Source organism: Ischnura elegans, chromosome 6 (assembly GCF_921293095.1).
Source record: "Ischnura elegans chromosome 6, ioIscEleg1.1, whole genome shotgun sequence".
Lineage (NCBI taxonomy): Eukaryota > Metazoa > Arthropoda > Insecta > Odonata > Coenagrionidae > Ischnura > Ischnura elegans.
In genome coordinates this window covers 40,361,740-40,388,263 of record NC_060251.1, presented here as the reverse complement: position 1 = coordinate 40,388,263, position 26,524 = coordinate 40,361,740, and the positions used below count along the sequence as shown (strand labels likewise).

The 26,524-nt window shown below is 40.1% G+C and overlaps 1 protein-coding gene across 1 annotated transcript in view; it reads right to left on the bottom strand.

The window, feature by feature from the left end:
• Positions 1 to 4,609: 4,609 nt before the first annotated feature.
• Positions 4,610 to 26,524, bottom strand: part of LOC124160519 — a 69,261-nt gene continuing 47,346 nt past the window's right edge. Inside the window, exon 2 of the mRNA XM_046536379.1 lies at positions 4,610 to 7,742. Within this exon, the coding sequence (XP_046392335.1) occupies positions 5,199 to 7,742 (2,544 nt within the window). The 3' untranslated portion in view covers positions 4,610 to 5,198. The remainder of the gene's footprint in view (positions 7,743 to 26,524) is intronic.

The window sequence follows — 26,524 nt, the reverse complement described above, 5'->3', positions numbered from 1 at the left end:
ACTATGGATACGGGTCACTTAAACTTTTTCGAACTCTATCACAGGCCATAATAATTGAAATTTGACTAGAGAGCTCATTTTAAATTAAGTAAAAAGATATAAATATAATAAGCTTTTACCCAAAACAGTGTAAAATGCCCTAAACATTATAATTACCTTTTAAGCACTCGGACAATAAAACGCGGGTGTTGATTAGGTTGTTAGGTATGAGGGTAGACGAGCTTGATGAGTGAATAGGTACTGGTACGCAATATTAAATTGTAAGTGGAAAAGTTACGCTTTAAAAAAAATAATTGTTTACATTTTAGCTATGAATCATTTAATCTATTACACCAGAACTGTTTAAGAAACTTCTGCCTAAAATTTGTACCTTACTCCATCTAATGAGAACATTCAAAACTATTTTTTCTTTTGAAAATTTTGAAAATAGGGCACAACGGAACAAAATTTCATATGCCTAATAACTGAATATTGTAATGCCAGCAGAAGCAAGAAAGTGTGAAAAATTTCAACCCGATCCGATTATGGTAATGAAGGCTGCATTTTCGGGGTTTCACCGCGTCGTCGTCGTGATGGAGACCACAGTTTATCCTGCATTCCAGCAGGCTTCTTCAGGCCGAAGTGTACTTCCACCCGAGGACGCCTGCTGTAAACCCGGAAAAAGCAGCCTTCGTTATCATCGCACCGCGGAAGTTTTCGTACTAACCGATTGTGGGAAGCGAGTTAAAAATCATTTCCAAATTTCATCGATAAAACATTCAAACATACTAAGCGAGTAATGAAAAAGCGTTCAAAAAATGAGCGCGACGCGAGTCATAATTTGAAAAGCGAAGCGGTGAGGCGGGAATAACGGTTTCCAACGAACGGAGGCGCTGTGCGTCGGTTGAATTCGACGGTCGAGCCAATGAACTGGCTAGAAGGACGGCCGTGAGTTGTACTTTCACTGCCAACTGCCATTATCCTTGAACTTGGTCGCGTGATACGCCCTTTCGAAATTAGCGACAGGCCAGCGTCGGGACATGGAGGGGAAAGGTGCGTTGGTCAGATTATCGGATCCGCTGTGTTCTGTTTTCTGCGGAATCTAATGAGAAACAAATATTTTCCTCTTTTTTGATGCCATAATGTATCGACATCTCCACTCTTGATGAGATGTGCCGAAAGCGCGCTACTCTAAGGCATAAGTATCATTTTGTTAAAACAACTGAAACTTTGAATTGCATCTTCTTATAAATCTATAGCACATCAATTTTTTAAACAGATATTTCTTTTAGATTCTTTACTGTTTTTTAGATTTTTTTGAATCCCTTCTTTCTATAGGTTTTCTGGGAGTTGAAAAAATTTAGAATCCCTCCTGCGCTGAGAACTCTGCCCTACTGTCCTTGCTGACCTTTTTACAAATGGCAAAAAAAATACGGGAATTTACCTTTACCCAGACGAGAACAGCCGCTGTTCATGTGGTCGAATGGTCTCTACTAAATAATGAAATATTAAATAAGTATATGAATACAATATCTATGTTTTTATTCTGTGCAGTCGTACAGCGGGCTAAAGTAAAAAAGTTCGGCAAAAAGGCGAAATTTATTAATATTTATTTCGAATCAGGAATAAAATAACCACATTGAAGAAATTCCAAGGCATGAAAAATTGAGGTTTTTTCAAAACAGTATGTCCAAATTTCGCAGTCTGCTAAAAATCATGGAATAAGAAGCGCGTGGTTATGAATAACTGTTTCATTTTTTCCCAGGACAATGGAATGTAATTAGTAATTTTATGCCTTTCAGGTTTTTTATTTACGGCATAATTTTTTTATTTTTAAAATCTAAACTTCTCTACAGTCAACCCTTTTTTGATGACTTCATAATTTGTTTGAAATAAATCTGTTTCTCGCTCATTTTGAGTTAGACTTATTAGTATTAGTAAACGGAAAAGAATAATCTTTCCCAAACTTGTACCCCTTCTTTATTTTTGTGGTAATGCAAAATGATATCGGGCGGTTCTCTCCCCCTTCGAACTGCCACACACGTGGTGGGCTCGGTGGGACTCTGTAAAATATATGCGTTGCTGATTGTTAGAGACGCTAGATTATTGTGATTAAGGCTTTCATGTATGTAGAGCGTTTAAAAAACTTGCAGGGAATGAGAGTCTACGCGTTTTAGCTCAGAGAACAAAAATACAATATCGGTTGCCAAAACGCGTCGTTTCTATTTATTTCTAACTTAGCAACAAGGTTAAATGCAGTGGCGTAACTAGGAATATGCCTTGGGGGAATGGGATGCCCTGGGGTGGGCCACTCCCCACTGGCAAAATCTGGTAAAATTTTTGAAATATGATTTGCCAGGAAATACAACATTTTGGCACTGAAAATTGAAATTTAAGCAGCTGCAGTTATTAAATGTCAAAACTAGTCAATAATTTAAAATTTTTTTTTTAATTTCTCTGAGGCTATGAAGGGGGGGGGAATTATCCCCTCATCCCCCCCCCCATGGTTACGACACTGGTTACATGTATAACATGGATTTGCCCTACATCTTGCGCATTGCACCTAACCATTCATTCTTCGCGGTGCCTGTATGGCATGTGGATACCCTCCTCTGATGGTTTTATCCTTTTATCTCCGTACGGCAGCCAGCCCGGTCGGCTCCCGAACTGATGTTTGGTTGTTAATGTGGCCTTCGGGCTAATAAGTTTGGAGACAACCCATAAATGAATAAAGATGTCGCTCTTGGTAAAACACATTAACCGGCGGGTCATTGCACAGAAGTCGTTATAAAAATATGGAATCGGCACGATAGTTCAGTAATAACCGAGTTATCTCGGGGTCGGGTAGTTCTCACATCCAGCGGGTATGCGATTCCCGGATCATATGAGGACGGCTCAGAGATTAGCTCTTCTCTGAAAGTAAAATATAAAATTAATTATGGAGAGTTTATCATGGATTTTGTCATAGCGCTTTAAATATTGGAGGTATATATTGTGAATGTACACAAACATGTTTGCTTCACGAGGGGTCATTTAAACTTTAAAATGCTCCTCCTAACCCACGAATCGTTTATCGACTCCTGCTCTAACTAAAGTCAAAATGCGATAATTGAATCGAAATGGCTCTGAAATAGGTTCAAGGTGGATAAATAAATTCGCAATGGCAAAAAGTATACTCTGAATAATGTGCATGCTCTCCTTCCTTTAACTTTACTTTTTATCATCGAGGGATGTATCACGTAAAAGAAGAATTACTTCAAACAAGATTGAGGGGTTTATTTAGTTTAGATGGCACTGTCACTACGGAACATTGATAAAAAGAGTAGGTGGAAACAACTACTGGGACTAAGTTAAAAAAATACTTGGTTCTATGTCTAGCGTAAGGAAGAATATCACTTACGGTTAGAATATCACCTGGCGTAAGAATATCACAGGTTTTCTTGTCATTATTTTCTATGTTACACCAGCTGAAATTAATGTAACAGGCGAGATTGAAACGATAGAATTGGAGAAATTAACGAGCTAATTAGTATGAGGATAATTTGGGCGAAAAAAGGCACTTTGTTATACGAAGAGGAGTATCTTTATCAGCAAAAAGTGAGGAAAAATTTAGCAGGAAAAATGAGCCTGGCAAATACTGTCATTTTATCTGGCCGTAAGAGATAATTCAGATGACATTCTAAGTTTTTCGAATGTGGGAATGCGAGGGTCGTCGAGAGGTTTTGTAGCAGTCTACGTAGTCGGACTAATTTTCATACTACTCTATAGTAAAAGCACCTGCTCTTGTGGGAGGACTACCATCGAAGAACACATTGCAGGTGTAAATGTGCTCGCGGTGTATTACTTTGATTTGTCTTCCTATTCTCATCCGAGGAAAACTCACGGATATTTCCACAATGAATTCAGAACATGATTTTTGTTGACATCATTTATATGATAATTGTTACCTCACCATTTAGTGTAGTATATTTTCTTTAACAGTAGAAAAAGTTATTTGTGTAAGGCACACCTTATTTTATCCTTCATTATACTTTTCGCGGAAATAACAGAAGAAATTTCATTGGTTCAAAAAGATTTTACTGACAATGAGCAGTTCTTGGCTATGGAAAAATAATTCTGCCTCGGATTTTAAGGATATATACTACTGGGGCTAAGTTTAAATAATACTTGGATCTATGTCTAGCGTAAGAATGTACACTAAAGTTAACGAATATTAGTCATTCTTAATGTTCTCACAGTAAAAAAAAATAATTTTACCAAAAGTTAAATATGCAAAAGTTATGAATGTTATACGTGGTAATTATTGGAAGGAGTCAGCATATTTCCGTCAGTTTTCCACTACCATACCCTACTTTTTCCCATTTAGCGTCATTCCCTCCTAATAATATAATATGTAAATATTAAAAGACCTCCCTTTTAATGTATTATTTACAAAAATTAGGTATTTCTTCTAATTAGTTACATTGTCTGTAATGATTTCATGCCTTTTAGGATAAATTCAAAAATAATTATGTAATTCAACTTTCAACGGTTTCTAGCACCTGTTGTTCATTCCGCCTTCTCAGCTGTCTGCCTTTTTCTGATCGTCTCCGTCGTACAAGAAAAAATCAATGAAATGAAATAAAATGAATGGTAGAAATTATTTCTTTATTCATTTTATATGAACGAGAAATATTGAAACATGTATTTACAGTAAGTATAAAAAAAACAAGGTGTGCACGCTTAATTAACAATAATGCCAAAGGTCTATGTTCAATTTAATCCAATATTTTTGATTTAAATGTCATATTTACATAAATCTAGATATGTTTTTCACGTGTGCCTCAGTGAATTCGTTTTTGGGCACATATCTCAAACTTTATTTTGTAAACTAGTATGGATGACCATTAGCATTCAGTTAGTTAAACAGATTTTCTTGAGAAGTAATAATTTTCATCACTGATTTCAATCCTGTTCCCATTAGTTTTGCTGCTTGGGAACGCATAAATAAATAATTTGTTTAGTTATGAACAGAAAAAATAGGACCCGCACACGATTTTAAATATAAAATAATAAATAACAAACTCCCAACGTTGTCTGGAGCAGATGAGAAGGGCTAGCTACTTAGGTAGCGACGTAGCTGAAACTATTTACAAATGAAAAGTTCCCTTCTGAAACAAGTCACTGGTTAATCACATAAATACTTGGCGAGGAGGCATTTCAACACGTTGTGAATCAATTCAGTTGTTTTTCTTGGGTTTTAATCTTGTGCCGTATTCGATGTTCTGATTGTAATTCGTGATTGGTAATTTCCTCTTCTTTTCTGTATCAAGATTTGTTTGAGTCTCCTCTTTCTGGTTGGTCTTGGTTTGAGTCGGATAGTCTTCGTATTGGCCGTCATCGTACTCCTGATCGCTGTTGTCTTTCGTCGTTTCCTGCTTTGACTCCTCGAATGTTTCGTAAACTCCATAGCCGGATGGTTGAGTATTCTCAGATTTCTTGTCGTCCTCGTTATCGACTTCTTGAGATACATCCTCGTCGTAATATTCTGAGTCATCATCTCCTCCCTGGTGTTGATTCGTCGGGGTATCGCTCTTCGAATCCTGGTTGCCACCTCTCACGGACTTCTCCGAGTAGAACGACGAGGAGGACGAAGGTCTGACCGTCTCTTTCTTCTGAGAGTTCGCGTTTGACAAAGAGTTGACTTGCGCAGCATCCACGGACGAGGTCTTGTGACTCGATCCCGCAGAGTACGAGTCGTGTCCGAAACTGTAGACTTGCGTTTGAACCTGAGGCGCAGCTGCGATGCCATTTTGCTGGTTGTGGTAGGCGGCTGGAATGTAGCCAGCTTGTCCGGGATTCGTGACCGAAACTGCCTGAGCTTGATGTCCTTCTAGAGCAATGGCTCCCAGGTTGTGGTATATTTCGTTGAAGTTCTGAGGGCCAGCGAGTGCAGTGTGGGTGAAATCGTGGATTTGTGGCTGGAAGTCGATGTTATTGGCCACCGGCGTCACGGGAGGAGCCACTGTTGTGGAAACGAACTGTTGCTGCCCGTAAATAGCATTGCCTATTGGAGTCGACGTCGGAGTAGCTATAGTCGTTGAAATTGGGAGTTGATAGTGGTAGTGGTTTGATCCTACGGTTGTGGCTGGAGCGGGGGTGGATGTCGGATGGGGTTGGTTGAAATGTTCCTTGAGGGCGTCCAAAACAGGTGAGTGTACCGGGCTGTTGGCGAATAGGTTGTATGTAGAATAATGACCTTGCTGTGCGTCGATTATACCGCTGACCTGCGGTGCGTTCACTGTCTGGTAAACAGTCTCATGGGTGGAGGACACCAAAGGAGCTTGTTGTACAGAGACATCTGTAGGGTTCCTCGAGTGCTGAAACGCTTGGGCGTAGTCCGAAGTTAGCTGCTGTACTTGATGAACGGTGCCACCATCTGGGACAACTTGTACCGTCTGGTGAGGGAAATGTTGCTGTTGAACGTTGACGTGGCTGTAAGTGTCGGGTTGGATCTGCGCCTCGTATTGCGCCAGAGCCTGTGACAGCAATAAATGTCCGCCCAAATCAGCTGGGCCGGTCGCACTCTGGTGAATCACGTCTCCTCCCCCTGCATAGTTTCCAACGGGATGTACTTGGTGCTGTTCTTGTAAGTGGACCTGTGGTTGAAGGTGGACGTTCTGTGGCTGCTGGTTGAACCCGTACAGGGTCAGCAGGTGCTGGGGAATCTCCTGCTCGAGGTCTGGCGGGGACTGGCCGTTGCTCGGGTGAGAATGAGGGTCTAACGGGTAGGGAACCTTCGGAGCGGGCAGACTTGGGTCCGGATCCGGTGCAAAGTACGCTCCTCCCGGGCTGACGGTCGACACGTGAGTGTAAACCGGAGCTGGGGTCACGAAATGATCCAATCCGTGTTCGTGGACTTCGTATCCGTGAGAGCTCTGGATCGTGATGGTTGGGATGTGAGCTTGGTGCTGGGACTGCGCCTCCGGAGTGGCCATGGGCTCGTGGTATGTGAGGTTCACCGTGACCGGTTTACCGTATACCGGATTCGGGTACGGCCCTCCTGCGTCTCCCAGTCCCTGCCCGATCCCGTGCCCAGTCTGGAAACTCGAATCGTGCCCGCCAAAGGAACCAAGCGATAACGCTGGTCTAGAATGATGGTGGTGTCCCCCGGAAGGTCCCAGATTCGGCGCCGGGATGGTGTGAATGGGACCCTTGTTGTCGTCGGCCGCCTGGTGGGTGGCCACTATGTTCTGGGCACCGTCGGGAGGCGAGGGGTGGAAGGTATCCTTGCCGCCCTGGGGTCCCTTCCATGGGATCTTGATGGACGGCCTCGGAGATGGGGAGGGCGGTAAGTGGTGATGATGGGTGTGGTGTACCAGGGATGGCGGTATAGGTGGGAGCGGCGGCAGGGTGTGGGAATGCGAGTGTGGTGGCGGAGAGGGTACGTGGTCGTGGTGGTGGTGATGGTGCGGGTGGTGGTGCAGGGGTCGGATGATGGCCCTCGGGGGACTGGGCCTTCCGTGAGGGAAGGCGGAGAACGCTGGCCCGTGAGGGACGTGATGGTGGTGGTGCGGTGGGTGACGGTGGAGGTGGAGAGGGCGCGGGGGCCCAAGGCTGTTGCTGGACCAGCGGTGGCCGCCTCCGCCCTTCAGGAGGGACGAGGAGAACTTGATGGAAGGCGGCGGCGGAGGCGGAATGGGCGGGTGGACTTTGACGCGGTACTCCGCCTGGGCATGTCCCGCCAGGATGGACGCCAGGGCCAGGAACAGCGTGACTGTCACCTACAATGAGAAATAAAATATAGTGATACCCCGAGAAAGAAGTATAATTCGTTCCGTTACCTTGCTCGCATTTCAAAGCAATTTTCCCCATTGAAATTTATTGATATGTCATTAATCCATTCGAGGACCCAAAAATGCTATATTAACTGTTTTTGTTACATGTTTTTATAGCAAGAAAAATGTATTTATAAATTATAGAAAGAGTAAAAAATACAATAAGGAGAATGTAAAGCAAAAAAACTTGTTTTAGAGAGTGTATTTGCAATTAAGTAACGTAAATGCAACTTACAAACAACTCAAATACTACAGTTCATATAGGTTACTATGCCAGCCTCTATGCTACTGTATGCTTAATTTCAGTCATTGCTTTTCAGTTCACTGGTCTTTTGCCTTCTTTGCCGTGTGCAACGCCTAAGTCGGCCGTTCCTCGTACCTCAATTTTTTCTCGTATTTATAGCGAAACTTCGCACGCTCAACGTCTTCTATCTCAAGTATTTCGTAAATTAGGGCACTCGTATCTCGAGGTACCACTGTACTTAAGTACAGCACTCCCTTTATAATCTGGGACTTCACTTTTCTGGCTCTGCATGTAATCCGGCATTTTTATATGCAGGCGGCTATGATCTTTATTAGAGATGTGTGAAAATCGCAAATGCGATATAAATGTGATGCGCGCAAATAAATGCGAAATAGATGTGATGACTGTACTTTTATGATATTCATACGCAAATTTGCCTTTTCGACGGCAAAATTCGTTCATTTTGTACCGAGCGCAGTTTAAATGCTCCGTCGACACTCACCGCTTAAAGCATGTGAGCGACTGGCCAGCTGCTGGTTGGCTGGGACTCTACGTGGCCGCGAACTACAAGTGGGCGCGGGCAAGCTACACCTCCGCCACTATATGTCTAATTCCTTAATTTATTATTGTTCTACCACATAATTATTTAAAATATTCTGTATTTTGTCATATAACTGTGTTTTACTACATTTTATCGTCATCTACCTTATTATGAAAAAAAAATAGACGCTACAAAATGCGTTAAACTGTTATTGAAAAAGCGATAAAATAAAAATGGAAGTGCAATTTTCACGTATCTCTAATCATTATCAAATATCATTGCGACTGGCCCAATCGTGCAAGTTCGTAATGTTTTGGTTGCGTTGCAGGGGGTGGGGCCTCTACCACTAAGTATGTGGAATGAAGAAAGAGGCGCGCATCTTCAAGATGATGATGTAATAACATTGTAGTAGATTCATGACCTTGAAGATAATGAAATAACGTTTAATCATAGGTCGTAATAAATAAATTTTATAATTGCGGTAAATAGCTAGTATTAATTTCAATATGGAAAAATTTACTCGATCACGCTTAAATATTCGATTTTTTTCCATTGCGCAGTTTTTTTTAGAATAAAACTGCGATATGGCGCTCCCACGATGGATATTACTTATCATGTAAATATCTTCTACAATGGATTTGAATGTAACTTTCCGGCTAATTTACGGGTAAAAAAACTCACTTCAAGATCTAACGGAGAGGTTGGTTAGAAAAAGGCTTCACAAAACTAGAAGCCTGCCAGAGTGTCCGCAAAAAAACGGGAGTCTCTATACAACGTTCCATTACGCTCAAATCGATGAATAATTTGAGGTCCCGTTTTAGAACATGATACGTCTTGGAAAGGATTGTCTATCTCGCTGCCAGAACTGTTTAGTGCCGTGTGATTCAATCGAGGGAATAAAAACTAGGCTTGATCGAACGCTCGAGGAATTCTTGGAATTGTCTAAAGAAACAAGCGCTGCGTCTCACCGTTGAATATAATGCCGTGCCAAAATTTGTTCCGGATTCCGAATAGTATTTTTTCAAATTAATTTCATTCCTGAAGTTTCAGGTAAGACAAAATATATTTAATGATATTTTTGTATGTAGATTACGTTATGGGTTATGTTCAATAATTTTCATTAGATTTCTAGCAACATTTTTGGCAACATACCTAATTAGGAGCGTTAAGAATATTCAGAAATAACGTGTTAATTAATCGATGTATTCATTAATCATTATTTTCTTATAATTAAACGCAAATTTCCATTTCATCTTCAAATTAAGGTCATCTTACCCCATCTTATACTCACCCACTTTTTCTGGCCATAATGGAATGAATTTAGGAAGGACATTATTGCACCAAAATTAGTGGGAAAAAATGATCTCCAGATCAAGCTTAAGTGCTGATCACAAAGAACAAATGTGAAGCAGCTCATCTTGAACAGGACCATTTGGGACGGTAACGGCCTACCAGTAAATAAATTTATATATAAATATATAATAAAAGCCCTTCCCGATAAAGTTACGTATTTAAAAAAATAGGTTTAAGAAGTAGATATCAAGGGTTTCTTATGATGTTTTCAATTGTTTTCATCTTATATTTGTTACCACCATGCCAATGGCCTACTAAAATTTTTAAATAATAATAACAACAACAATGAAAAATATATTAATAAGAATCAAATAATGATATTATTGACAATAATACAAATTATATTAATAATGATAATAGTGCAGTCCTAAAATTGGTGCTGCGGTTGTAGCACCATTTCTCGTTTTCTCGCACGAGTTCAAATAGCTCCCGGATATTATTCTTCCTCATGCCCTTATACATCTTCCCCAAGTTCCTCTACCCTTTCTTCGCCCCATGTTCTATTTATTTCTCCATGATATAGAGGGCGTGTCAGGAGGAATCTGCAATACTTCAGGGGGTGGTAGCGGAGACGATTATTTAGACGTTTTTTGTGTCCGTAAAAATAAATGGAAAATACCTAGTTACTGAGCTATGGCAACGCAAACAACAGTAACCATGAAAACGGTTTCCCTAGGGTATCCAGCCTTTTTCAACATTTTATTTAATAATCTGTATGTCTAAGGATATATCATTATGAAGGCTGGACGAAAATGTGCGGTTATAATTGTGTGAACCAATTTATCTCAAAACGGATGAGATTGCGGAATAGTATTGTTGATACTCGCTAAAATAATTCGTTTAATTAAGCTCTCGATTGTTTCAGACAATTTAATCGCACATTTTCTCACGATACATGAATGCGCTGAAGGCGCGTACATTTACATTGTGCCGGTGTCCTTTCTCACCTCAGCAAGTGAGATTACAAGAAAAGATGAAAATGACATGGCGCCTATGTACTGTTATAGTTTGTGGTGTCGTTTGCGTGAAAATGAAGCTTAATAGCTAATTGGATGACACGTTTACAAGAAACGTGAACATCTTTAAATTACGAAGATACTTGTTAATTTTTTCCTTTTTTCCATTTTATATTTTTTACCTTTTTATTTTATTACTCAAACTATTAACAATATTTGATTATATTTTTTCTATGTATTTTTGTTTTTCAATACTAATTCGCATTAGCGAATTAAATGGTTTATTTTCGTCCAACCTTAATAATATAATCGATTCCAAGAAGTCATGCATAAGGAGAATTCTATATTCAAGGGAAAAACGCATGTTTCTAGTTCTTACTCCCTTTCGTGCAATTGCCCAACACTCACCTTTACACGGATCCCTGACTCATTAAACCAACCGCTGTTCATACTTCCGCGCTTGCACTCCCCCCTGATTCGACCGATTATCGGATTACCGACGCGGATTGCGACACGTGCTTTCCAAGAGGCCGATTCCGGAAGGGAGGAGGTGGAGGAGGAAGTGACGTCTTCGGGTGCGTCGGCCGAAGAGCGTAGACCGTGCTCTGGGTGAGACTAGCCTCATTCAGATCCATCGCCCGCTCCATCGTCGTTTGAATAGCAATGACGCGTGGATTGGCATAATGAAGGCGACCCGCAAAATCGCGGCCTTGCTGAACGTGTGGATCGTCAGGTGAAACCTTTCGCGGTGAGCAGAGCGGTTTTTTTTAGTCAACAGGAACACACCTTTAACGTGCCTCATGATCCTAACTGGAGTAATCGTATCACGCCATCATTTGGCAGACTGGCTCGTATGCCCACGCTCACGAATATTACCAAGGGGACATTTTATCCATTCAAATCTAAATTTTATCAATATTTGCTACAATACGGAGAAAAATGTGTCGCGTAATTTTAACCCAAAGTATCCGATTCCAGTCGGAACCAAAATTTCTCATGATTTTTATGGTCAAAAACGCACCATTTTTAAACAACAGAAACTTCGAGCCAAGCCCTCCGTTTGGCCGCGGGATTGCCCTGTTGCCGGATGGATGCATCCCAATCTCCTGAAGGCAAAGCATTGGAAGTCATGAGCGCCACTTTCATGTAACTAACTTGCTTTACTTCAATTAACACATTCATTTACTGACAACTGAAAAGTTTCCAGTGACGGGATGTTTTATTTTAATACTGAATATTATGGTGACGCGAAAATTGTATAAGTTTTTTCATTAAAATGACAAATATATTCTATTGGAAATTGACCTACGGCTAGACAAGTAGGTCGTACTGTATATACCTGTATAAAAATGCAGGTTTTGAAATACAAAGGCTAGAAATTATTTTAACGCGAGCCTAATTTTCACAGACAGAAGATAAAAGAATATATTTTGAAATTTTGATGTATGTGACTCATATCTGATTTTTCTCAAAAACGTCCTCAAGATGACTAGTCACTTATATGTGATGTATAGGACTTGTCACTCCCCCTCGCAATGGTTTTGATATTTTCAGGCTATATGGAGTAGGTATTTTCAGTGAATACCTATAACTCTCTCGTGTAAAAAATTCATACAAGAATTTCATCAAAGGTATGTTCTTTTTTTAGACATAGGGTATAATTTTTTTATAAGAGTCTACTCTCTTTTTTCTTATATTCGATGATGGCCATAAAATAATCTTGAATATCATATTTTCTCCCAAGATAACATAAATCAAATCACATATATCAAATCAGATATAAACCAAATCACATGTGACAAGCAGATGGCTGTCACGCCTTACAAGAGAACACGTAGAAACCAATTCACATGTCACAAGCAGATGGCTGTAAACTTTGATCATCACCATCAAAATTATTTATAATTATCACGGAACATTTTGCTAATATTCCTGGCCTGGGACTCTTCTCATATCTAATTTCACTCTTTCATTCGGTGCAAGGTTTATATTTCAAGATGGCAGATTACGTTTAACCAATTCCTAAAGACTAAATACGACAGGTTTAGCGGGTTTTATGCCTCCTCTTAATTATGACCTTCTCTTATCATTCCTTATTCCATAAATATCTAGTAACTAATCGCCTTGATATCTTCACCAATATTATTATCGCCCTTTTTTACCTTACCTCTTCCAGACCACATAATCTGACTACTTCCATGGAAGCTACGTGCATGCTACTTGAGAATATCATTATATAACTGCACACACTTCACGCTATCCATTCTCTTCCTCTTACTTTCCTTACTTACTCGGCATTCTTCCTCCAATTACGTTTATCCGTTCAATCTTGGAAAATTTTCATATACAACTGGGGATAATATGAATTCCGGCAATTGTCTGGTGACGTACGAGAATTATTAAGTCAGGTATTTTCTTTTTGCATTTAGCTTTGTGAGGGGCTGGTTCATAAGGGTAATAAAGATAGAATACAGAAATGCGTGTATGTCTAATAAGTCCCAAGTATGATAGAAATGATATGAAAATAGCATTTTTTTACTTCGAGAACTTAGAAAATGTACCTTTTCACGTACATTTCCACTTTTAATAGAAAAAATTATTAGCAGATAGTGTATAATTTTCAAAATTTACTTTAAAAAGAAATTCACAACATTTTTGACTTGAGGGGAAGGTCAGCAATGATACAGTTTTTCATATTGTCTCTTGGTGAAGTAGAAATCTCATTTAGCCATGCAAGAAAATGTTAAATATTTCTCTCGTAACATTTAATTTCGTGCCAAAAATGCGCGGGCATTTGTAATGGGGTGAGATATTTTCTCGTGCACTGAAAAGATTCTTGAGAATTAAAGGACTCCAGAGGATTCCATAACATTTGTCTCGTAAAACCCAGATGGACATATATCTTGGCCCAAACCAGACTACTACATTGTCTTGAACATTCGGGAATGCGATAGAAGTTAGGGGGATGAGGTTTAGGCTTTTGGGGACAGTCTGGGATCCGGAGACACATTTGGCAATGCTGTGTGCCCGCCTTGGCCATCATTGACACTGTTTTATTCTCTGCTTAGGCTATAAATATACGTACTATTTTCCCTTCCCATATTAAAGGAGATGAATTGTCCTGTTTCTACGATATATCCTCTGACACTGCGTGTAGAATGTGTGTTAAAGTTTTCGCTGACGTCTTCTTTTAAGTTTTTTTTTCTATCTTAGCTACCGCCTACTGAACAAGAAAATATCTACTCTCCGCGCACCTGCCATACCGCACATAGTGAAGTGACGGCGAAAAGTAGAGATAAGTAGGCTTCACTTTTTTATTTGAGAGAAGTTTTGCTCAGTTTCGTTACAAGAGAACACGTAGAAACCAATTCACATGTTTGCTATGTAGAAAGCTAAAAAATAAAAGATCAATAACGTTAAATATACATATTTCGTTGCCTTCTGGCCGCTTTCAATTTATCTCCAGGATGTATAGTGATAAAATCCAAGTCATATTTAAAAAAATGAGATGCTTAATATTGAACGCCTATTTCCACTAAACTAAAAGATCAATGACGTTAAATATACGTATTTCGTTGCCTTCTGGCCGCTTTCAATTTTATATCCAGGATGTATTGATAAAATCCAACTCATATTTAAAAAAATGAGATGCTTAAAATTGAACGCCTATTTCCTTGATCTTTTTTCCGAATGCACTTTGCAATACGATTGCTTACAGTTGTTCATTTTGGCGGGAGTCGAATTTTTTCGCATAAGATTTATGCAATATTTTAGAGAAAAATAACCATAAATCCTATGTGTCCTAGTTTATTCATTTATATTTTTGTATTTAATATTTAATTGAATAAAATATTTAAGGAAAATTGGCGGAAGCTGTAGTTAAACAAAAAATTTGGTTTAAAAATATTAATAACATAAGCCGTCAGTAAGGTGCACAATGATTTTCCCATACATTTGTAGTTTTTCATTTTGGTTATTATCTTTTCAGGTGAACTATGTTAATAAAGTTCTAATTTTGTTGAATTCTCGTTCTTTTTATGATAGACTCGTCGAAATATTTTATTCAGGGAAGATTTAAATGTAGGGAAGAGCATTCCGTCTAATAACTGTGATATTAAAATGGATCTCCTATTCTTCCTTATTTGAATCAAACCGCGTCAAGCCAGAAAATAATCTACTTGCGGCGAGTTACACCCATCGCGCTGGTGCCTTCGGATTTTATTTTTGATAACTGGGAATTTTAAATTAGCTATGAGCTGTAAAAATACCATTAATATTTTTAACATAAAACTCATTGGGTTCTCTAATTCTCGTCTTATTGGCGTCATTGCGGTAGGGCGTGGTTTCGAACTTGAGCTATTTGTCAAAGATGAGCCTCCCTAAGATGCTAATTTAGTGAAAATAAAAGTTAATCATCGTCTTTGGCGTGGGTTAACTGGGCATTGTCATTCCGTTGCGGTGCTGAGCACCCTTTGTACGTGCGGGCATTTGAGGTGACCGCGAGCGTTATCTGTGCCGACAAATTCCTTCCATTGTTTCCTTTCGACCATTGTTTCCCTTTCCGCAACGCCTCGTTCGTTTTGCCGCCACTCTCACGAACCGGGGCGCTTCCTCACCCTTAGGGCACAGAGCATGCACCAATTAGCGCAGCGAGTAAACACATTAACGCAGCGGCGCTCATTGAGTCTCCCACTTAACGTCTGCACCCGATGCGATGAAAGTAGTTCTTACCGACGCCGTCAGGGTAACATCCGGTGTCCTGCAAGGAAGTGTAATGGGTCCCCTATTCTTCCTTATTTGAATAAAACTGTATCAACACTCGTCATCTTAAGTCAACAATCGTAAGATTGGTTTGACGCAGCTCTACATTCCGATCTCCTATCCGCTAGCCTTTTCCTAGAGACGTATTTCTTCTCTATTACATCCTCAATAACCTGTCCTATACCACTCATTCACGGCCGTCCCTTACCCTTCTTCCCTTCCACCTCTCCGTCCATATGGGGGGATGAGGGGATAGATCCCCTCCCTAAGCCTCTGAGAAATAAAAAAGTTATTTATAACTGTTGTTTAGTTTTGAAATTTTATAACTGCATCTGCTTAAAGTTAAATTTTTTTGCCAAAATGATGTAAAATGTATATCCAGGCATGTCATTTTTCAAAAATTTTCCCGAAAAAGTTGCCTGGGGGAGGTGTCGCCACCCCCAGGCAATCCTATCCCCCCAAAGCATATTCCTAGTTACGCCACTGTGTCCATCTACAATTTCTTTCATCAGGCTAGCATGCCTCATAATGTGACCAACTAAATTGCCCCGTCTTCTGTACGTAAAGTTTCAGCATTTCAGATACATCTCCCGCTTAACAGATTGACTAAATGATAGTATGAAGTATATAATACATAGTATGTAATCACTTCCGACGTAGGAAGGTAGCATTCCGTATACCACAATCATGTGTTCGACGGGTTTCCTGTTTCTCCTTGTTCGAATCGAACTATGTTACTGCTCTAAGGTTACGCGGTTGCGGCGTTATTTGGTCCCCGCCAGCGAATTCTGCGGTGCGTATGTGAAGCGGGTGGGTTTCTCTACAGCAAGATTATGTCTGTCAGATTTGCTCCTTTGAATACCGATGTCAAGCCGATAGCGCTTTGACGGGATCATTGGCGTATGCGGACCGTAGAGCTTGTTCAGATGGATGAGATATTATCATTTGCAGAAGATGCGGTCGCATTTAAAGGAATTACCACGAACACAATCTTCACATCTCCATTATTTGTCATTTACCGAGCAGCTTGATGAAATACGGGATATATTTGTATAGAGCTACGTGTGTCAACTTAGAAGATTCGCTATACAATAATTTGAACGCCATAATAATTTTTACTCGGTTGCCTCTTGAATTTGAACCATGGACAAAATTGCCTAGAATCAAGCACTATTCAATAGGCTAAAAAAATACCCTATGAATTGACTTTGACAGTCCGCGAAAATACAATGCATTTTAGTATTGTTTACATGGAAGTTTTATTTCTATTAAATTTAATTCTCACGAAGAAGTAGATGCGTTAGTATTTTTATAAAATCTATCTATAACTAATTTTATTCCTAACCTTTTACATTTCCCATAGTGATACGTAAGAAGGGGTTTCAACGTTAGGTCTCATGTTTCAAACACTTCTCTGCCATTTGGTCCGTACGATGATAGTGCTTCTTTTCAGTGATGTTTATTTCGAATGAAAAATGTATTTTTATTAAATTTAACTCTCGCAGTGGAGAAGTATCAGGAATTAAAAGAAACTTAATTACACTTTACATAATTCGTAAAAATTTTTCATTACGCATAATTATATAGAAATTGGGGTGTAAATGTTGGAACCAGCTTTTAGGCGTCTCGCAGCAACTTAGGGAGTATATATAGAGTTATTATAAATAATGGTGTGGTTTTCAATATGGTTTTAACGAAAACAGAATTTTAACATCTAATTATTTAAAAAATTTGTCATCTCAATTTTTTTTGCATAATTAATAAATTACATGTATACCCTTAGTCGCTCGACATAAGAGAAACCCGGCGTCGATGTTAACCTGCTCTTAACGAAAGGGGCCAAGGGGACCACGGCTTAAAGTCCCATCCGACGGACGGAGTGCTGCACTTTAAGTGCCCTCCACACAACATTCAAGCAGGGGTCAGGCAGCATATGAAAAACCTGTCTCCCTATCCCTACTATCTTCCTATAAAAAACTGAAAATTCACCATTCCTTTCTGAAAAACTTGAATCAGTTAATACTTTTCGGGCGTAATATTACTACGCCACTTGAAATCCTTCGAAATTTTTGCCACGCCATCCGTCTTTTGAAAAATCGTAGTTTGCCATTTTATAAAAAAAAAAAAACAAATCGGAAATAGCTTTTAATAAATCGGCACTTTTCTAAACTAATCGGTCTAAATAAACAAATGAAAAAAAAGTAAAAATTCATTCTTTAAAATAATACGAACCACCTATTCCTCGCGACAAAGGTTGGTTGATAAGAAATAACACAAAAGTATTGAAAGTGGCCAGCACTGGGTTACACATCTACGAAACCGAGGTAAGAACGGTAAGTTTTAAGACTGTTTTACACGGGGCACGTAATTATAGCCCATGCTCCAATTCCGAGCTCGCATTCTCGCGATTTCAACAAATATTTTGAGTTCTAACCTGCACAGTGACGTGCCTAGTGTGAAACGGCGTGTGAAAAGGTGACTCCCAAATTTTCCGTAACCCCAACGCAATTGCAGAGGTGCCTACCAGGGGCGCAGTTAGCAATTACGGCTGGGGAGGGGGGTTTAGGTGCAACTAATACCGGGGTGTGTGGATACCAGGATAAGCGGTAGGTGCGAGATTAATAATTTTGCGGAATTTTAAGATAATTGGTTCAAAGTGGTGAGTTTTACGGCTTTCTGAGGGATATTTTATAAATCCTTACACTATTCTATTTGTAATATCATTCCAATTAAGTAAAATGGATTAAATTAAAAATTTCTCCGAGCTCTGTCACCCCCCTCAAAACCCTGCCCCCCCCCCCAAAAAACTCGCTGCGCCTCGGAATTTTAAGATAAATGGTTCAAAATGGTACGACTTTCTGAGGGATATTTTATTAATCCTTACACTATCCTATTAGTAATAGCAATCCAATTGAGTAAAATGGATTAAATTAATAATTTCTCCGGGCTCTGGGGGGGGGGGGGGGGGGTTGGCCCCCAAAACCCCCCCTCGCTGCGCCACTGGTGTCCACCACTTCGCCGGCCAGTTGCCCTATCGCCGCCCATCTATATTCCTCCTCCGCTATGCACATCACGTCCTGCAGCCGGCTTACTCCTCCCTCCGAACCGGTCGACAACCTGATTCAAAGCGCATTCGCTCCGAGGAGACCCTCCCCACCCTCATCTCTCTTTCCCCCCCTCCCCCTCCAAAGCGCTTTTAGTAGATCAGTGTGTGAGTGGGACAGTGGTTCACTTCCTCCCCGGCCAGCGCTCTTCTGCCCTCCCTCGTACGCGGGCGTGACCTTGCTCCGGCGACTGCCAAAGGAGAAGCCCCTCACCACACCCAGCGACGCCCTAGCGCCGAAATACGAAAAAGAATGCGCGAAAGGCTTTCGACTCCGACCCTTCGTCCAACCTCGGGGCAGACACGTAGCCAGGGGCGCTTCGGGGCAGTGGCGCAGCGAGGGGGGGGGGGTTTGGAGGATAAACCTCCCCCCCCCCAGAGCTCAGGGAAATTTTAAGTTTAATCCATTTTACTCAATTGGATTGATATTACTAATAGAATAGTGTAGAGATTAATAAAATTTCCCCCAGAAAGCCGTTAAACTCACCATTTTGAACCATTTATCTAAAAATTCCGCTATGTATTAATACCGTTTATCCTGGTGGGTATTCCGTACCTCCACACACCCCGGTATTAGTTGCACCTAAACCCCCCCAGTCTAGCTGCGCCCATGCTTCGGGGGTCTTCTGCCCCTCCCTTACTCCTCGGAATTTTTCTTGCCATGTGGCGACTACCTGCGATACAACTGCTGAGGAGACCAACAGCCCAGGGGTACCATCCTGAAACACTCCATCATTATCATAAGTCAACAATCTTAAGATTGGCTGTAAATTCTTCTCGGGATATCATCAGGGTAATCTCAATCTCTATCGCTCCCTATGTTTCAATGAAATCGTTTTCCAAGGTCGATTCGTAACGAGCTCAGTCTCTACCAATCAGAGTTGACCCATCATGATCACCTAGGATATAGACTGTCCCACAGGTCTTGTGTCATTTTTGACCTCAAATTTTAGTTACTTAGCCTCGAGCAATATTCATGAAAATTGGCATACTTTTGGGGAAAGGTCATAAGTTTTGTTAAGTGTAAGCAAAATTTTACAATTTTGACCTTTTGACCTCACAATGTGGGTCCAAACCAAAATTTTGAATTTTCCTCATGGGGTTTTAATGGTAAAAAAAATCGAGATAGAATAAAGTCTGAACTTCATTGTATAAAGTTGGCACCCAAGACTGGCATCATCGGCCCTGATGGCAAAGGATGGAAAAGGATTTCTTCGGCAGCGAACCTCAAAGCAGGCACGGAACCGAAAATTTGCTGGGTCATGACGGGGAAAGGGCATTGACGCAGTGGCGTGGCTTTTCGCGGGTATAGAAGGTAGTCAGTCGTAGGTTTTCGCGCGGCAGTCCTAGAGGCAAAACTCGGAAATTAACGCATATCGATGGCTAAGTTATAACAAAAAACGTATCTCAAAAATAGAAACTTTTCACGAGAGCAAAAAAAGATTGATTTTTTTACTTGTACACTGAAATTAAAAACCAAAAGTTCACAAAACTGAAAAAAATGATTTATTTGCAAACAAAGAGTTGTTTTCTGCTTGTATTTTATTTTTTTAACGTAATTACAGTTGTTTAAGATACCTGTCTCAAACCGGCCAAAGTTTGAGATACGTGTTTCTAGAACTTATCCATCCATATGGGTTAAGTTCAAGGTCGTTCATTATAAGTTGAGGTACAGCTCACCCTGAACTAACCACGCTCTTCGAGAGTTTTTGTGTGGGAGTGAACGACGTTTTCACCTAGAATAGAACCCATGACCAATGTAACAGGAGTCCGCGCTATACATCCATTTTTTCTTAATTAAATTTAAATTAAAGTGGCAGGTAGATAAATAATTAGTTACGTAGCAAGTCGTAGTAAAGAAGTATTACATTTGATAGAGATGAAAATTGCTACTCGATATTAAAACAAAAGTTAAAAACAAACGCTTTCGTCAAAATCAGCCAATCAGATTCATCTTGCTTATCGAATTTTGACATTAAAAACTTGGTCTCACGTGCAGATACTGATTAGTGCTCCATATTTATCTAGATGTGAGTTTCACTCTCTAAACCTTTACCTATGTATACTTGTCACAATTGAAAATAACGGTTTTAACGTGGGATTATCATTATGGACTTCAAAAGGCCTTAGTGAATAGATTTACTGCTGAAAAATTAATAATGTTCTGGATTATCGCGGTAATTGAGCAAGGCTTACAGATCGGGAGTCTGGGTTCAAATCTTGGTTGAAAAACTTTTTCAGTGGCAGTCCGGCATCATCACGTGTGCACTATGAAAAACGGTTGAATCAGTAATTACAAAACTTATTCTCCACTTCTCTTTTCATATTCGTTCATCGCCAGTAGGATCTTGTTGATACCCTTTGCTATTTTATGTTGGAGCTACCGCTTGGAGGCTGGAGCTCAAATCTCGAAGGAGGTAATCAGAGACTTTCCGCTCTTTACATTATGTAATTGAAGAGTGTGAAGATGAGAAATTACCGATAGGCCGACTTGTATTAATGCGATCTTTTAACATGGCAATTAAAACGCACATTTTTTACTTTTATATTGCGCGAAAACCGGTTTGTGATATCATGGCATTTTCAAATAGCTTGCACGTAACTTCCGTGGAAATGGTGATTATGTAGTCCTCAATGGAACAGATTGGAAGAGGAGAGGGAGAAAAGGGTTATAGTATTGTTGGAGAAGTGGTTGAGGCCATTAGTTACTAGGTAGTAATGGAATAGGGAATGATAGGAAAAGGCCAGCATTAAGAGGATGCATCAAACCCGCTAAACGTTCGTATTTCGTGTTTCGTAATGGGCAAGTTGGACAGAGACGGTGACGATTGTTGGTTAACTATCCATATCATCTTTACTCCCTCGCAGCCCAAACAGTTTCTTGGTAAAGATAATAATGCAAACAAGCAAAAAACAATTTTAAAAATTAAGTTGGAATAAACCTTAGAAGTTTTAGCATTTCTTTGTCCATCGGATGAAACGTCAAGCTGCGGTCTTCTTGCCGTCCTCAGTCGAGAATGTTTATCAGTTTCTCCCGTTAATTGGTTAAACTTCCATACTATTTTAGGTCTACCTTTCTGCGGAGAAACGTTTGTTATTCAAACATCATTAATACGCAATGAATGAACTGAAAACAGTATGAGGTAGGTTGGTTCTTTAGCAACCATTGAAGTCTCCTAAAAACAACAAATTCACGCGTTAAAGTCTCCGCTACCTATTTTCGGGTAAAACCACGCACATAACCAGCGATCCAAACTCTGCTCATGGACCATTATTTTCTACATTAATTATAATTACTCCTTCATGCGATATAAATTCCCATCCATTGATGTTAAAACGTAATTGATAGTTTGGCTTGAACTTAGTGGCATATGGTTGGGTAGTTAATGGCAAGAAAAAGCATTAATTACAGCCATTTACAATTTTTAACCGTCGGAAGGGGAAATGTAGTGAAAAGTTCCTTCAACGGCATAACCTTTCCGCAGAGTTTATTGTAACACGCATAGAATATCATTTTTTACCATAACATAGGCATATTTTAAGCGAATCATAAATCGAAAAGTTGAAAAATTGCAATCGTGACACATTTTTCTGTGTATTTAAATTCTTAAAATTATAAATTCCGTCTTCCTCAGAGTTACTTAAGTTACTATTGTTCATAAATAACCGAAAATTTAAATTCGCGTGAGTCTTTTTTTCATTGCCTCTTTAATACTGTCTTAAACAAAAACGAGAATCCAAAATAATGCAATGAGGAGCAGAGGGTAATGAGCGGTAAGAAGCTGAGCTAAAAACAGATAAAGATTAGCCATTACATACTTAGACATCTACATCTACATCTACATCTACATAATACCCTGCGAGCCACCTATAGGGTGTTTGGCAGGGGGTGACCAATCACCAACATGCAGCATGCAAGAGGACCGCCACATGCACACCACACAGTCAAAGAAACATTACGCACACTAGAAAAATGTACATGCTTATTCATAAAAAAATTGCTAATGGTTAGTAATTCCTAGAGCAAATACATGCAAGGTTAGAACTACGAAAAAACATGCAATGGGTGATCCTAGCGAGCGTTGCCATTAATCCTTTCAATTGAGACAACATTGCTATCCTTAATAGTACGAGGGAAGAATGACATTTTAAATCTCTCTGTTTTGCAGTCTATTTCTTTTATTTTTTTCTCATGATCGCGTCTACTATAGTACGATGGTAAACGAAGGATATGATTCACGTCGTCTGAGAAAATATCTTCTTCGAGTTTCCTAAGTAAGTTAAGCCTATACTTCGATCTACGCTCCTGTAAAGATTCCCATCCTAACTCGTTTAACATACTTGAAACGCTGCACTTTTTGTCGTAACAACTCATCACAAATCTGGCCGCCCTGCGCTGTACTCGATTAATTTCACCTATTAGTCCTACCTCGTAAGGATCCCACACGCTAGCAGCATATTCCAAGTGAGGCCTCACTAGAGTCAGGTAGCTTATTTCTTTCACCTTTTTTGGGCATTTACCGAGAATTCTTTTTACAAATCCAAGTTTACGGTTAGCTTTCCCGCATACTTCACGTATGTGCTTACTCCACGAAAGATCCCGGGTAATGGTGACCCCCAAGTATTTAACGAATTCGGTATTTGGTAGTGGAATCCCGTTAGCGGTGTAGCTCCTTCTTGAAGATATATCCTTTTCCCAAAAATTCATCACCATACTCTTTTCAAGATTTAATTCTAACTCCCAAGTACTGCACCAGTCATTTACGGCAACGAGGTCCTTTTGTAATGCTAATCTATCGCTAAGGTCGTAAATTTCACGGTATACCACTACATCATCTGCGAAGAGGCGGATTTTGCTCGTGACCACGGTGGTTATATCGTTAATGTAAAGAAGGAACAAAAGAGGGCCGATAACACTTCCTTGGGGTACGCCTGAGGTAACTTGAATTGTATCCGAGCTAACTCCATCCAAAACAACTCTCTGTTCGCGATCCTTTAGGAAATCTTTTATCCAACCAATAACGTGTGTATCTATGCCGTATGCTTCCAACTTTTGAATCAGCTTTAAATGCGGAACCTTATCGAATGCTTTTCTGAAGTCTAAAAATATGGCGTCGACTTGAACATATCTGTCACCCGCGGATAAGATATCGTGAACGAAGAGAGTAAGTTGAGTTTCACAAGATCTCCCTTTTCTAAACCCGTGCTGCTCTTTTGCTAACAGATTTTAGCTATCAAGATGAGCCATTATCGAACTGAAAATAATATGTTCCAATATTTTGCAAGAAATGGAAGTAAGTGAAATTGGACGGTAGTTACTAGGCTTTTCCCTATCCCCACCTTTAAATATAGGCGTGACGTTCGCTGTTTTCCAATCGTTAGGGACTGTGTGTTCTGCTAGAGATTTTTCGAACACTATCTTCAAGTAAGGCGCTATCTCTGACGCTGATTCCTTATACACTCGAGCTGGAATGAGATCAGTGCCTGTCGATTTCTTTGGATCAATAGAGCTGAGTTGTTTTTCTAAACCACTGTTTGAAATACAGATAGACGGCATCTGCTCTTGGTAGAGTCGAGGTAGAGGTGTTGACATATTGGTCGTGAAATTAGAGAAGATACTATGGAAAAAGTTATTTAAGAGATTAGCTTTATCTCGATTGTTCGTCACTCTTTCGCCACGTTCATTAATGAGTGAAGAGACTGTAGCGCAATTTCCCTGTACCTCCCTCACATATGACCAGAAAGCCTTAGAGTTGTCATCTAAATATTCGCCCAATATTTTTGTTTTGAATTCACTCAACGCCTCCCTAAGTGTTTTTTTCGTCTCTTTTTTCAATTTTTTATAATCTTCACGCATTTCTTGTATTTTCTCACAGGTAAGTCCCGCATGTATCTTTTTTATTTTAGCGTGAATTGCTCTCTGTCGCTTAAGAGCTTTACGGACTTTAGCATTGTACCATCTCGGTTCAGTATTAAAACGTTTTAACTTACTGGGAATCGTTTTATCCACGGCTTTCTGCATAATACTAATGAAATTCTTCCATGCTTCGTTTACCCCAAGATTGAGAGTGGCGTCTTTGAAAACAGTGAATGAGTTCGTCAAGTACTGCTTTAACCCTTCAAAATTCGCTTTATGGTATAAATAGACCCTTCTTCTTGACACAGGTTTTCTATCGGAGACGATACGAAACTTTCCATGCACTGCCTTGTGGTCACTTATACCAGCCACAGCCTCAGTTCTGATAACGCACTCTGGAATATTCGTTGCTAATAGGTCTAGTATGTTGTTACCCCTGGTTGGTGTATCTACTAGCTGAGTCAAGGAATTGGAATAGAATGAGTATAGCAAAGTTTCGCACAGGTCCTTGTCTTTCCCTCCATTTTTAAAACAGTATTTTTCCCAATCGATTGATGGAACATTAAAATCGCCGCCAATTATGACACTACTACGATTTTTCTGAGAAGTAAAACGTCTTATCTGGTTATCTAACTCTAAAACTGAATCTATGCTTGAATCTGGTGGTCTATAATATGCGCATATAAAGTATCTCTTAGCTGAGCATTCGATTGAGCACCAAACACTTTCCAATGCACTATCTCCAAAATTCTCGGCTCTGCTTTTGATCTCATCCTTGACGGCAATGAATACTCCTCCTCCTGTTCTCGTTTTACGGTCCTTTCTGTATATGTAATATGATTTCGGGAAGATCTCTCGGTCGTGTATTTCATCCGATAGCCAACTTTCAGTTCCTATGATTACATCAGCTTCTGTATTTAGAATTAAATGGTGGAAATCAGCAACTTTGTTCTTAATACTACGGCAATTTACAACTACGATCGATAAAGCTTCTTTTATACACGGTTTTGTGGACTTTCCTGATAATTTAAGTTTCTCATTGCATGCTATATTTGATTTTTGTGATGCTCTATCACTATTTTCACTAGGGCTATTTTGACGTTTTGAACGCTTTATTGCTGTTTGGACGGAACCTTTTACCCCACGATTTACTATACCCATATCTACCCTACACTCTGCCCTACTCACTAACCTAAAAAAGGCCTACAATGCTCGAAGATTCTACTCGCTACACACCTCGCTGACTCGGCCGTGTAATGAACTCCCGAACGATCCAGAGTGTTCCGACACGATCGGATTACCGGCCGCAGATCAACGAAGGAGGCTCCGATATCCTTGCAGAACTGACGCAGCCTCTGATTTATGCCTTCCACTCGGCTCCAAATCAGGGGTCCACGATCGATCCTCGGGACAAGACTACAGATCGAAAGCTCCATGCCGACCCCAATGGTCCCACCCACCCGCTTGACTTCGGCATTCAGATCCCGGAGGGAATCTAGAATTTCCTCAGATGATGAGACCATCGTTGAAATCTTTTAAATCCAAGTAAATCATTGGAGTCTCCGCAGATTTCATTTCGATATGACCATGCCCCACTCAACCGTCGATTCAAACACTGTCTAGTGAAAATCATTTTCTCCGCGAATTTCATGTTTCCGTGTCTTCGCCGTAGATATCCCACAAAAAGGAGAAACTTAGGAAGAGCTCTCAAACTTTCGTCGAGGCGTGAGGCACGGCGAGCGAATTCAGATAGCCATCGCATGATTAATGCAACAAAGGGAGCGTGGAGGATGCGAGTTCCCTCTATGGTTCCACTCGGACGAAACCGATAAAAAAAATAGTCCGAAAATTTTCTATACTTCTCCACGTGAGGCCATGCGGATCGAATAGCCGAAAATCAGATTCCATTTGGG